This window comes from Thermobia domestica, chromosome 1 (genome assembly GCF_964235325.1).
Source record: "Thermobia domestica chromosome 1, izTheDome1.hap1.1, whole genome shotgun sequence".
Lineage (NCBI taxonomy): Eukaryota > Metazoa > Arthropoda > Insecta > Zygentoma > Lepismatidae > Thermobia > Thermobia domestica.
The window spans coordinates 122,503,913-122,519,755 of NC_137454.1; the positions used below are offsets into that span (position 1 = coordinate 122,503,913).

General features: G+C 32.6%; 1 protein-coding gene across 4 annotated transcripts in view; it reads left to right on the plus strand.

Moving 5' to 3' along the window:
* The window catches only part of LOC145688516 (major facilitator superfamily domain-containing protein 6), a 207,679-nt gene extending 192,697 nt beyond the window's left edge, over positions 1-14,982 (plus strand). For all 4 annotated transcript variants that reach the window (XM_081762869.1, XM_081762885.1, XM_081762895.1 and 1 more), the window contains one exon: positions 2,244-14,982. In XM_081762869.1, coding sequence (XP_081618995.1) covers positions 2,244-2,377 — 134 coding nt within the window. In that variant the 3' untranslated portion in view covers positions 2,378-14,982. The remainder of the gene's footprint in view (positions 1-2,243) is intronic.
* The last annotated feature ends 861 nt before the right edge of the window (positions 14,983-15,843 follow it).

Consider the following 15,843-nt stretch of genomic DNA (forward strand, 5'->3'; position numbering starts at 1 on the left):
AGAAGTAAACCAGTGTTAGGAAGGAACGTATTCCTTAGAATTCTTTATTTTACAGGAACGAATATATGAAACGTGTACTTTTTTCTTTGTAGAACGATGTAGGAAAACGCTCATTTTTCTTTCCTTTTGTAGTTACTTACTATGCTACTGTAATTGCGCGGTACGTGTTTTCCGTTTGAATAAGTAAAATAAATCACAAACATGATTGGGTACCGATAACCGATAATCTATATCACGTACTGTAGCAACATAGCCGAAGCTGGTACAAGAAGTATCAGAAAGCATGCGAGAAAAAGATTGTGTTTCGTAATACGCAATATGCAAGATTGTGTTACGCCAGTGAAGAAAATTTGTTGAAATTCAACGTATTCTCTTTCTTAAAGCTGTACTATGTTAAAAACTACTATATTATTGAAATGATAATATAAATTCCTCATTGAACGATTTCTTCCAAAGATATGAAGGCCATTTACGCCACTGAACAACCAATGACAATTTAATTACAACAGATGCTATAAGTAAGGGGTAATAAACCTACTATATATATATATATATGAGTTTAGAACTATGTTACTTTAAACAAAAAAATGTACAAAATTTGTTTCACACTGCATTGATACTCTTAACCCTATTATACATCAGCGGCGAAGAAAATATGATTTAGAAAATATGGCATCAGATAACATTTTCATGAACGTGGTATGTCATTTCGACTTGTGCGTTTGTCTTCATTTCATGGGAAATTGTTCGTTATGCACGGAAGGCGTGACGTTAGACTTTGTTTTCCATTCAGAGAACATTTCAGTGGACTTAATTTGCTAACTATGAAAATATACAAGATATTAAAATTTGCAGGTTGCTTCTTAAGGACATTTTCTTCAACATAGTTTACACTTAGTATAAGGAATACTCAGTTCAAATCATTAACTGGGTTACAGGTAGGTGGAGAATGTAATTCTTAGTATTATTTGAAAACATTAGTATATACTATTTAACAAATCATTGTAACTACATGCAACAAATTTAATATTACATTAAACTTACAGTAAGAAATTTGATATGGGTAGGCAAATAATATTAAAAACGAAAGTTAAGTTTATAATAAGAATTTATAATGTGAAAAAATAATTCTGTAGTGTTCAGAGAAAATATTATTTTACTTTCAATATGTTACTGAACTTACGTAGAATAGAAATTGTAGTGTTTATAATATTTGCTTCATATTATCTGACTTTAAACATTCAAATTTAGGTATTTATTAAAAATAATAATAATAATAATAATAATAATAATAAAAAAAAATCATTCAATTGTAATTATTGAATATTCTGAAACCTTCATTAACATTCTTCTCAAAATCATCCTAACGTTTCATATTAATATCTTGCCTCAAGTCCATCTTTCATATATGATAAAGCATACGAGCAACATAGTGCTATTCCACAATTTTCAATGCTCACTTTGTGTATTTAACTTACTTATTTTACATTTATTCAGTAACTTACGTTTAAATTCATTTAAATTTAAACTTTATTGGTAGAAGAAATGTGGGACCTTCCTTCAAAATATCATTTTTAGGGAACTTTATGAAATTTTTTGAAGACTTAACTCTCATTTATCTCGAAACCATCCAAATGTGGCATAGCACTATTTTGCCCCGAGCCCTTCAATTCAATTCATCAAAGAAGTGAATATCTTACCTTTTGTTTGATGTAATTATAATTGTCACGAAGCGATAAGACTCATTCATAATTATTTAGAACAATTGATAAAGTCCAAATCCCTAAATTAACTTTATAAATTAAATTACTGGGTAGCGTAGTGAGCATCGCACGGTACGTCGGAAATCCTGGTTTCGAGTCTCGATCCAGGTACACACTTTTCACTTTTTATGTATTATTTATAAATTGATTTTTCCTTTCTTCCTTGTACATGGGGACCGCAAACACTATGAATTGGTTCACTTATAAATTTTCTCTTAAAGAAGATTGCATTTTCTGCAGTGTGTCGTAAAGTGGACATCCACTGCATGAATACAAGGAAGATATTGCTAACGACAATTTGTTTTATATGAGGGCCATTCTGCCACAAGCAGTCATTATATTTCACTTTCTCTTACCTACATAAATCTGTCATGACATTACGGAGTCAGTATATTTGTATTCTTCCGTTCAGTTTTCCTCCCGTTTAACCATAATAATTGGCTAAAAGTTCTTTGACTTTATCTTATAATTCTGTTTCAGGAGAAACAACTGAAGGTAAAGCAGAGTACAAGATGCCAAAAGAAGCTGCAGAATCAACTGATGTTGCAGATTATCCAGCTGCTTCCCAAACTTTGCAAGATAAACATACAGATGGGAAAACGATAATAACATAACATTTTCTTCTTTTCCCAATATTCAAAAATAATGGATTGGAAGTATTTTTCTCAACTTATTTATTCAAAGGAGTTTGTAACTAGTTGATCAAAATTGGACAAATTTACGGTCAAATTCAAACAATAAATTATGGAGTAATAAATTATTCAGTGAAGCAATGAAATCTGAAGCTTCATTTTCACCACATTGAGCCATAAATAGGCAAATCATCAGGTTATCGTCGTAATTTCGTCCAGGTCGTGGGACAATCCTTAGTATTGATTTCCCTGACTAATATTTTAAATGGATTATTGACGTGCTGGTCTAGATATTTTATTTTTACAATGAAACAAATTAATATACAAACTTAAGGCGTATCGCCACTCTAAGAATCAAAATATGTTTACATTAAGATTCTAAATGAAGTTGTGCAGATTGAAAACTGAGTTTTTGACTCTGGTGGTACAGTGATAATAAAGAACAGAATGTAGAGGAAATAAATAGTAAATTAAACATGATAAATGTGTGATGCAAAAGTACTTTTCTGCAAAAAAATCTGTGAAAATATAATTCAAACGTTTGTATCAAATGGAGCCGAAATGAAGTCAAACTTATAGTTTTAAGTTCTACAGTTATGCTTGTTAAAAAAGGAGGAGTGGTTAGTGAAGGTGAATAATCATGAAATAATTGGTGGAATGGGAATATGGAAGGAAGCGGGAGGACGCTGAGGAAATCCACGGACTTGATATTGCCCACCACAAACTCATGTGGCTGGAAATCAAACCAGGGACTGCTGTCACCAGAAATGAGCGCTCTGCCCCTGAGCCACCATGACCTCCAAGTAGAGGCAAAAGTTGAACTCTTAACTCACGGGGTGGCTTTCCGGTTGGAGGCTTTCAAAAATTGTTTTGGAACAAATATTAGCTTCGTACATAATGAAATGTACTGTTGGCTTTTTGTTTCTGCAATAATGAGGCTTCAGACTGTCATAAGTTAGCTATAAAGTAAAATTTAAAGCATTCTCCTCTTCAAAATTGAAATAGTATATTTAGTACTAAAAAATCCCTCATTGAACGATTTGTAAAACTAACACTTCTGTGAATGACGCAGAATCTTATTTCTACAGACAGTTAAATAATAATTGAAATATTTGAAAAGTACACACGATTTCCCTTCTGTTTTAATTAGCTGGTTTCATTGTGCTATATATTAGGATAATCATTATTGATAAGAACAAAAAAATATTATATACTGGTCTCCAGAATTTTATATTTGCGTCTAAGTAATATTAATGATAATAAAAGACATTGTATTTAAGAAATTGTCTCAAAGGAACAAAAGGATGAAAAAGGAAAAAAAAGCATCACAATTCTGTATAAAATCTTCGTAAATTGGAAAGGAAAAATAAAGCTAAAAAAGGTGGGCATAGAGGAAATGCGTGAAACCTTTTGGAATTTGTGCGACTCCTTTATACATAACATGTTGCTTCTGCGGTTTTCAGCTACATACAGTATAACAATCAAACCATTCCGTGGCATTGAGATTCACATTTTTATGTTTGAAGACTACTGCATTGTAAAGAGTACGGTTTTTCATAAATATTTGTATATTTTATTCTTTGTTTTGCTTATATTTCGAATTTTTTTCACTCAAAGCAACATTGTAGAAATACAGATTACTTCATAATTGTTTAATTACATGAAGTATATGATTATGTTTGAATCTTGTTCAAATATATATTTAATCAGTATCAGTTATTTAATCAGGCAAATACAAGGTCACACATTCTTCCAAAACAGTGATAATTGTTTGATTAACAATATTTACATCTCTGACATGAGACATTGTCTTTTTTCTTTAGTTTATTAATTTCTCATCATTAAACTTTGAAAGAACGCGAGACGTACCTTAATGAGAACCACTTTGTTTATGTATGCTACCTAGTTGTCTTCGTTATGAGAATTAATGAATGAAAAGAAAGAAAATGAAGAAGAGAAAAATGTGTTGCTTTTGAATTCATAAAAGAAGGTCATGTTTAATGAAAATAACTAGTGATCATGAATATTTGTATCTATGAAATATTTTTAATTTAATAAAATCAGGAATAGTTGTTTATTGAATATCTGAAATCATAGGCTAGGTCGAGGCCTTGTGAGTTACTGCTGTTGTGTAACTGAGAAAAGCATTAGTACTTTTTAAGTAGAAATAACTGGTTGTTTAATAGGGTGTGGAAGAGAGAGCCTTGTATTGTATGCTATACAGAGTTAAGGAATCTTTGCAAGTATGAACTGCAATGCGATACAACAAGTAAACACTAAGAAAGTGAAGTGAATACCATACTTGTCACCCCCATTAATAATGGTAAACAATCGTAAGTTCATGAATATACAGATTATCTTCCTTCTTTGTCAACCTATGTCAGTGTGATTCGAAATATGACTTAGAAGTAGTAGGGTCTAGGGTGCGAATTTACTGTTGATGCAAATATAGCACTCCTCTCCCTACTGAAGGAAAATTCCATATGTAACTAACATTATTTACCATCACAAATTAAATTTATTGCCAGTGTGCGAATTGAAAAATTTTCCCAGGGGGGGATGAATTTCACCCATATGCGCACCCAGTCCTCCCACACACACACACACACACACACACACACATATATATATATATATATATATATATATATATATATACTAACAAGTACAAAACAGTTGAGATGTGAGATCTTTCATAAATTTTCACTCAAGTAATATTTAGGTTAGCTACGCAAAGTAAGAATTGTTCCCTTTTTCTATCTTATCTTTATGTCCATTTAAAAATACTCCAGAGGGGGAAAAAGTTATCCCTGCCAGGGATAAAATTTTTCTTCTCCAGGGTGGGAAAGATTTTTGTCAGGGGGGGAAATCCCTGGCATCCCCACCGCCAATTCGCACCCTGTTTATTGCCATTACTCAACCTTAAATCACGGTAGAACAAAGAATCAAACTTAAAAAAAAAAAAAAAAAAAAAAAAAACTTTTAATTTAAAATAATACAACTCATGGCAGGTACTCATCCATGATCCAATAACATTACAGCAGATATACGTTAGACTATACAGTAAACAGCTCAACTTACATATTTCTAAAGTGCAGAACTAGATTCAAATTATTTGCTTCTTCTTTGTCCATTTCCACTGAGTTGTGCAGCCTCTCCTATTTCATTGTGGTTTTAGGGTATTAATGACACAAATCATTATATAAAATGTAGACCGTACTTACTTTAAGTAAAATCACACTATTGCTTCGATTATACATAAAAACAACTCAGAGACACCGCACGTCCGCAACCATGGCCTTGCACGCCACCATCGAAACCTTCATACACTTACTTCTTTCTTTTCAATGTTATTAGGTTCCATGTTAAAATACACTAACTCAAACAAACAAACAAACAAAAAAAAAGTTACTAAAATTACATAAAACCCAACATGCCTGCAAAACCCAACATGCCTGCGTCCTTGAAGTCTTCGCTTCACAATGTACATTTACAGATTATAATTACAATATAATTTACGATTCATTTAATTGCTCAAAAAACAAAACCAACACTTTTATAATTGGTCTCCTACATTCTTCGTGTGCAGTGCGCACAGTTAACACATGTGCCAATCCATCAGTACCTGTATGAACCTTTGTGAATCTACCTAGTTTCCATTGCTGCAGTGGCAAATGATTATCTTTCTGAAAAACGATGCTGTCAACCTTCAAATCTTCATTTTATAACTACCATTTAGGCCTCTGCTGTAACTTAGACAAATATTCCAATAGCCACCGTTTTCAGAATGTTTGAATCAAACTTTGAACAAGCTTTCACCTAGACATCAAACTCATTCTACCTACTGTACAATCCTCACTAGGCATAGATAATAATGCTTGCCCAACCAGAAAATGACCATGACATGTAAATCATTAGGATTACTAGACAATGGAGTCAAAGGCTTAGAATTCAAACATGCCTCAATTTGAGTTATCAGTCTGTATATAACTCCTCGAATGTTAGTTTTACACTACTAACACTAATACGTTTTAAGTGATATTTTACTGATTTCACACCGGCTTCCCAGGGTCCACCAAAATGACTAGCTGTATGAGGATTGAAATGCTATTCAACACCTTGAGTGCTATCAAATTCTGATTACCTTTCCTTATCTTGCACATCTAACATAAATTTCAATATTTTTTTAGTTCTACATTGGCACCGACAAAATTGCTACCACAGTCACTATATACATGCCATAGTTTTCCTCTACGTGATACAAATCTTCGTGAGGCAGGAAGAAACTTGCAATGCTGGCATCACTTACAAGCGCAAGATGTATGGCTTTAGTAGTCAAACAAAGTGTACAATATAATATTTTTAAGCTCGCTGGCCTCTAAGCTTACTAGATTTAATTAACATGGATCCAGCATAATCAATTTCACAATAGGTAAAAACATTACCAGGATTAACTCTAGCCAACGGTAAATTACTCATCAACTGTGTAGTCCTGTTCTTTTCAAATTGGTGAATTTTATACGATTGATGAATTTTATACATTTCCTTTATTATACGTCTTACATCTCTGCCTCGTAGAATCCAAAATCTTCGACGTAAATTAACTAGTACCGGCTCTGGACTTCCATGCAATGTTCGTAAATATTCATACTAAATGATGTTTTTTTTTTTATATATATGATTTCCGAATGTATTAGCGAATGCATAGCTACTATTACTTTTTCTGTTCACTCATAGCATCAAAATAAAACTAGCGTTAAAATAAAATTACATAAAAATGCTTCAACTCGGCACTATGAAACGCAGACTACTGAACACTTCATAAAAGTATTTTTCTTTTCTCTACTCAAAATTAATACTGTTTGTTTTGTTTTCATATGAACAGCTCGTTATTTCAGAAACGCAACATAGTGCATAGTGAGCTTATACTTTCATCAGTATTTTCAAATAACAACTAAGTAACTTTATATACACTCTTGTAAAGAATCAAACACTGCCTCACGACACTACTTAGTTGATCATCTGATATACAGTGAAACCTGTCTATGTTGGCCACCATCGGTTCCATTGAAAAGTGGCCAACTTAGACAGGTGGCCAACTTACAGAAAATAAGTGTGATTGGTGTATTTTTAAGATAGGATTTCTAGTATTACTTGATTGTAAGATTTTAATAAGCAATGGCAGCATAGCTACTTTTAAATGATGTATATAATCATAACAATGTACAGTACTAGAAAAAAGTACTACAGTATGTTTAATATATATATACACTCATGTCCAATATGATTGTTGCATATCTATAACTGTCTTCTTGTAGAATATACTTTGATAGTGATTTTCCAGGGTACTTTTAATACTGACACTATCTGTATAATCAGGAAATGCATATTTGTGGTAAATTTCATAGGAAAATAATTATAAATACGAAAATTAGAATGAGTAAAACAAAATGTTGCTAAATGGTCAAGAAAATTTTATTTTCGGTATATTGTTCTTATTTGCTGCTCTTTTGACATGAAATTTGCAACATACATGTCTTTGCCGATTATAGACATACTAACATTATAAGAAATAAAGAGCGAATTCGTTATCAAATTATATTCCTACAACAACATATTTATAGATATGCGACAATAGTTTTGGACATGAATGCACCTTTATCTTCCTGAAAACTAATCTGGTACAATTAGTTATTCAGATTGAAAGCAAACAACCATATAATCGAATCATATTCACGCAGTTTATTGAAATTGATATTGGAGCATACTGAGTTACTTAGATTGAAAACAGGAGCCGCAGTGGTTCAGTGGTAGAGCGTTCACTTCTGGTGCATGGGGTCCTTGGTTCGATCCCTGCTCGTGTCAAGTAAACTTTCTGGTGAACAGATACCGTGTGCGTGTGTTTCCTCGGGGTTCTCCCATTTCCTCCCACTTTCTTCATTCCACCATTTTACTTATTTCTCATTATCACAGTCTCCTTTAGTCTATCCGGCATAAACGTGGGACGTAAAGATTTCATTCTAGATTGAAAACAAGAAAAGCACAATTATAAATTGAACAATTTCTGTGCAATTTATATGTCTTTCTTTCGACAGTGACAAATATTTTCTGTAGATACCTTTCGAACAAAATAGCAAATCAGTTATTATACAAATTTATTCATCGTGGTTCATTCTAAACGTACTTCTTTTATTCTTTTTAGCACTTATACACGTTCTAATTTTGTAGTTAACTACTTCTTGTTAATGAGCTACAAGTGTTTCCTCGGAGAAAAATATGTTTTAAGAAATTCTTATGGGAATTCATATCTGCAATCTTCCGCTACCTTTCGACAAGCCGTCAATACTTGACAATTGACATGGTTAGCTTTAACCTTGAGAATTTTCCGGAATTACTAAAGCTCCCCACTGATGAAAGAAGCTGATGCAGGTAATGTTTTTTCCGAAACAGACAGGGTAAACAAATACGTATAACCATTTCCTGAATTCCTGTACGTGCTTTTTCATATTCACATCTTCCTTCACCAACCGTTTATGAGGGTAGTGTTCTGGCCATTGACCTCCAAGAACAAATCGTGCGAATTCATGTTTCTTTGTGTCCAGTCACAAATACAGAACATCTGCCTCTCATATGGGAAAACGAAAGAGTTCAGAAAAATAACAAAACGGTATTTTGCGTGGCCAAGATACGCAGGTAAATTTATCATTATCTTCATAGGGCAAACATTGCTTCAATGTGGCCAACTTCCAAAATAGAGAGGTGGCCAACTTACAGAATAATAAGTAACGAATGTCTTATGGGAAAATGCAGGTTCAAGACGAACCAGGCCAAGATAAGCAGGTGGCCAACTTAGAGAGGTGGCCAAGTTCACAGGTTTTACTGTAGTTATAAGTAATTAAAATAAAAAGAGTGACAGTAGAGAGAAAGACTTATAACTACTACGATTTACAGATATATATGGCTCTATTGGTCGGCTGAATTATTCTATATCCACATAAAACAGTGCCAGAACCAAATCCAAAATATCTTATAACGTCTTCACCTTCATATATCTATATTAAATACGAAATATCACACATGAGATAACATTTCTTCACGTCTCAAGCGTTATGCTATACAATTCTTTAATCGGTGTCGGTCACCTTAAATTACAATACATCCTGATTGTTCTATCATATTACAGCCAAGATATTTTGTCATTGAAATATTTAATGCTAATATAGTATACAGTTGGAACCGGGAGCGGAGAAATCCCGAAATAGGTACAGAAAACGAATTACTTACCAGAAAATAGAAAAAAAAAAAAAAAACATATTCTCACACTAAGAAAGATATATTATGTAAACTTTCTCCAAGTAGTTCATCAGATATAGAGGAAAAATGTAGGGAGAAGCATAAGCATGTAAGTAGCTGCGAAGTGTCTACGAGGATGCTATGGTGGAATGCGAAATACTACTTGTATTTGATCTCTTGATTTTATTTTAAGATTTCGTAATGGTATGTTCTATCAACTTAAAATCTTTTGACTATTTGTCTTGCGTGCAGACTATCTCTTTTATTCGATTATATTTGTCTATCATTTAACTTGAGTATAGAGATCAAGAGTAACTCTCTTATAGTAGCTAATATATTCAAACAAAAAGGAGGGGCAAATAAACGTCTCCATTTGGAAAAGGCCATTGTTGTCCGCGGGAAGTATGAATTTATGGTTCCACTCCTCCATGACCTTGATCGATTTGATTTTGCTTTAGCGTCCCGTTCAGCAGCGACGCTATATGTGCACCTATAGCTTAACGTGGGATTAAAACTACATGGACTCCCGCCAGAAATCGAACTCGGGTCTCCCGCGCCACAGGCGCCACATAACCACAATGTAACTCTTCCATGATTTTGAGATACACATAGGGCATTGTGATCAGCACCATTCTTTGACCATCTTTAACTCTTTCCCCAGGTACCCATGTGACTGATATTTTCTTTAATTGAGTCAATATATTCTCAAAAATTGATGGCTCTCTAATTAGCAACATATTAGAAATGCACAACATTTCAGAACTAATCTTTACTTTGATTGTTATCTTTCTACTTAATTCTACAATATTCTCAAAACTTCAATACTGCAATCTTCCATAATAATTTAAATCTTAATCTTCTTACTTACTTCCATCTATATCTTGACAATCGAGTTCCAGTTATCTCCCTTACGGGGGATTGTATAAAGAAAGTCACAGCACTAAGGCCCACTTGACTGCTCCACTAGTGTTGTTTTAAATGTTTTGTTAAAATTATAATTGTATAAGATGGCCCGTTCCAACATAGACGAATTGGCCTGTTCCAAGTAATTTTGTTTTAACACATCTTTGTAAAAATAAATGGAGGGTAGAGGCGTCGGACATATAAAAATTATGTAAAATAATAGAAAGATTGAAACAAACTAAATTATGTCTAAAAGCTAAACTAAATTATGTCATATTATACTAATTATGTTTACTAAAATAAAATTGAAATAATTAACGAGCATAATGCTCCAATACTTAATAAGCCCGACGCCATCTTGATTCCCCATCTTGACAAAATCATGGATTCTCTGAACTACAACTTGTTTTCACAGACTTCACTACTGCAAGGAGAGACATGTGCATATTTCGTGATGCTTTCCGCTCACCTCAAGTATGTTATCTGAACAGTGACGGAGACTGTGTGAACCCTTGAACCCCATTTGGATAAGATTAGAACTAGAGAATAAATGCCACCCTCACTGGAAATCAAACCCAGACCATCCAATCGATAGACAGACTGGATACCGACTATGCCACTAGGACTGCATTATACAGTATATGAAAGTCTATAATCTTAGAAAAACAGTTTCCCGTGAAAAAGAAGAAAAAGAAAAAAAAAGATCCTTTATAGACATCCATTTATTTACTTTTATCTGAATATGAAACTAACAATGTAGTCTTCAGTTTAGAAAAAAAAATATATAAAAGCCAGATTACTAAGTAAGAAATCACGGTAATGTAACTAATTGGAACACTGTACAAACTATGTTAATATGGTTCTCTTTATTTATCTTTTCCTTATCTAGCTCTGCTGTAATAAAATTTGATGTAATTGTCAAGTTTGTCAGAGTAGATCTGTATCTTATCCATGCTCATATGGTATCTATAAATCTATAAATTTCAATATGTACTTGTATTGTTTTTCAAAACATGATAAAATTGCCGTAAGTTAAAAATTTCTTACATTTTTTTGTTTTCGTAGTTTCCAGAGTGGAACAAATTAAAGTTATTTTCCATTTCTTGGAACCACTCAATTGTCTACGGATGGATTATTAAAATTTAAAGGGATTGTTTAAACACATTTGCGTAATTTTTAACTAGATAGTGATACCCACATAATATCTTACGTTTTAGAACCTATATAGCTTGTTCGATTTTAATTCAATTTATTTGAAAAAAATATAATATATTAGATAAGCGGTTGCATGTAATGAAATTTTTGTATTATATTTAGCTTGTACATGTTATTACCGATGGAAAATAATGCACAGATGCTATAGATATTTTGCTATTGTATTCTAACTTCTTAGTATTTCAAAGAACTAGACACGATTTGTCTTGACATGTATTTTATGTACTTTCAAAATTACTTTGGGCCTTTGTTATTATTGAATTCTGTATTTAATATAATCAAATTGAACTCAAATGATTAAAAAAAAAATAATAACTTGTGTACGGAATTAATTTGATGAAAATTGTGTCTATTCATTTCTTTTTATTTTTGTACTACGAACTGCTTTATACTCAAGCTTTTTTGCTGTTAGTATATGTATACCAACAGGAATGATAATTGTTACTATATTTTTCTTACATTGAACATATTATAGTACATACGGTGTAAATCATGTCATAAAATTGATCTATTACTTTATTCAAATCATCTATTTAGCGTGGTTCTTCAGTTTTCGGAAATTGAATCCCGAAATATTAGTCTCCAATCTATTCTTTAACCGTTAAAGGAGAAACGTATAGAGTGGTGGTGATCGTTTTGTGGCTGCGGTGGCATCTTTCCCAAATATCATAATGTCAACAGAGTTAGTGAGTACTGAGTTTAATGCACGATTTCTATTCAGAATATTATTGTTATCAACTTTATGTAATTTGGTGTATTGATATTCCCAAGTCATGAAATTGTGCTTCTTGTAGGGCATAATTCTCAATAGATTCATAAATTGATTCATATATAGCATTATATTCATATCTGGTGATTCCTTCATAACACAAATGCATTTTTTTATATGTATTTTTTAAATAAGTTTCGCAATAACACACTAAAAACATCTATTGGTTAAATGTACACAGTGCATGCTATGTCTTTTTTTTTTTAAATTTCTAACTTTGCCTCCACCACAATTTTTTTTCCCTAATCATTCAATGTTACGATCCTGATAAATTAGCATAATATTACGTATCTAAAAACTCGAAATTTAAGTAAGTATAGGACAACCAACTTTCAGCTAAGTCACAATTATTTGTCAAAAAGTAATATAAAAGACTTTTGTTTTAGTTCACACTCCACGAGAATTTTGAAAATAAACTGAATCTAGATCTTCGTTATCACTCCTATCGGCATATCTTCATTGTGCGTCAAGGTTAATTCATCCTTGATATTTAACTTGAGACTATCCCCAAAACTGAATGAGATATTTCAATTTCATTTCTGCCATCCTTAATAGCACATTGTTTATTAGTAATGTACTATTCTGATTGATCGCTTGTCTACCTGAGTCAGAAAAGTTCTCTTTCTTTTCTCCTGAACACTGACCCAGTCATACAATTCCGATTTAAAAAAATAAATAAATAAATAATAAAAAAAACACTGTCTTCAATCTTACAAACAACTTTCGCTGTCTGCAAAATTAATACCTTCACATGGAGACAACACCTTCTTATTACTGTCTGCCGTTCGTGTAAGTTATCACCTTTTTTGGCCAAAATTGTTAGCAGCAAAGAACAAAATGAACAAGCCTCATATATTACTCAGTTTTGCTTAATGTAGTTTAATGAATCCAATAACCATAGTACATAAGATAGAATTTATCCAAAGAAAGAAAAAAAAAGTTATTCCAATATAGAAACTTTTCTCCAGCAGCAATACAATATTTTCTGAAAATAATATAGAATTAACTAGCTAGAATACAATTGCGGTCCATCTTGATTTTCGTAAAATGTTATTTCGCTTTTTTTGAACCCTCATATAACTTTCTTCTAATAGAGAATAACAAAAATATGCCCTAAGTGAATGTATTTCGCATGAAATAGTAATGTTTGTACTATGATATTTCCAAGTCTTGGCTTTATAATAATTACAAGCAGTACATTTTGTTAATTTCCAGACGAATTACCAAGGAAATTGTATCTTTTTCTCATAAGTGAATTTCTCATTATGTCATGTATTCAGTCGGTAGAATAAAAAGAACAATACGTAGTGAATATAAAATAGTGTTAAATTTTAAGTTCGATCATATCTAGTTTGTGCATAGTGATTTCCAAGTGTTTTGTTGTACGTATGAAATATTTTGCACTATTGACACTGAAATCTGTGTCACAAAAAGTGCTGAGTCCGCATCGAGAAACGAATCTGAGACAACAATGAAACCAGCAAATATTATTTTTTTTTTTCAAAATTATCATCAAGTGATTAATAGCTTTCAGAAAATGACATCTCATGTTGACAGTGTTAGAGGGATTTCACAAAATACTCAACCGACGAAAAAAAAATATATATATATATATAACTCATTCTACTCGTTCTCTTGTTAATATTTGTTGTTGAGTTATTCACTTAGAGTATAATAATGTTGTCTTTAAAAAGAAAACTATATGGAACTGAAATTATGTGCTGAATTGTTGAACTAATTAATTGAATATATGTGTAGTTTGTGAGCCATCTGCACCGGCATAATATGACTACACAGCTATTAAAAAAGAAGTGTTTTACTTATGATAAAGAAAAAGACTTGAAACTTATTTGTAATGAATTACTGACTACGAAGTTTCACTATGGTGTTTGTTACAGACGAAATATTAAAATTAATAAAAGTATTTTCACCATGTGAATACTGTAATACATATGCTAATTTATAGATTTTCTTGTTTCAAATTTTCTTGTGTATTTTATATTCACCAAAAAATGTTTAATATGCAAAAAAAAGCAATATAGAACTAACAGAATGCATATTTATTGGAGTGTTTTTTATTATTTTTCGTATCCCTATATATTTGTCATAAAAACACGTACTGAGCGTAATATGTGATGCAGTGAAACTTGTATATGTTGATTACCATCTTTGATTTCGCTGTGTGTTCAAATTTAGGAAGCAGACAACTTACAAGTTTCACTATTAATGTTTGTATAATTTTGTTGAAGTTATTTTTGACATCTAATGACGAAATATGTGTATCATATTCATGAAACTAGTATTTTGTTATATTACTTGCATTTATGAAATTAAACACTGTTAAATTTTCATATTGACTTTTTCTTTTGCATCTTTATACTTTTCTAGAAATAAATTGTTTAATTATCCCAGAATTAACTTATTTAATGATATCAAGGACTTAGTTTTTGATTCGTGATCATTAATTAATATGTAATGATACGTTAGAGACAAGTACTTTCCACGAAGCCTCCCCAGAAATATGACTCTGTAGATGGTTGCTATATCCTATGTAATAATTTTGTGCATTCGCATACATTAAGTATACACTGAGTGCTCACTGAATTGCGATCACCTTTCTAATACTTTGTTGGTCCACCTTTTGCTCATGTGGCTGCCTGGACACGACGTGGCATGGATTCTGGTAGTTGCTATGTTTTTACGGAATCTGATCCGATATATTCCTCATGGCATCCTACAATGAGCTCACAGATGTTGGTGGAGCAGTCATGGTGCGAAGAGCTCGTTCCGCAACATCCCATAAATATTCTATAGGATTAAGATCCGGTGACTTAGGAGGCCAATTCATACACTGCAGCTCCTTGGAATGTTCCTTAAGCCAAGCAAGTAGAGCCCTGGCTTCGTGGCACTGTACATTCTCGTCCTGGTAAATGCCGTCTTCATGTGGGTAGAAATGTTGCATACTAGGGCGTAGCGATTCTCTCTAACACCTGCAGGTACATAACGGATGTCTCGCTGTGGTCCATACACACAAAGGGTCCAAGTCAAAGCAAACGATCCCAAACCACTGCCGCCCTCACCTGCCTATACAGTATGCACCGTGCACGAGGGATCCATAGCTTCGTGCTGTTGGCACAACACATGCACACACGCCCATCCGAGAGGAGTAACATAAACCGTGGTTTATTGGACCAACACACCCTCCATGGTCCAATTAGCGTGTTTCTGTGCCCGAGTGTGACGAAGTCGGCGGTGACGAGTCGTAAAG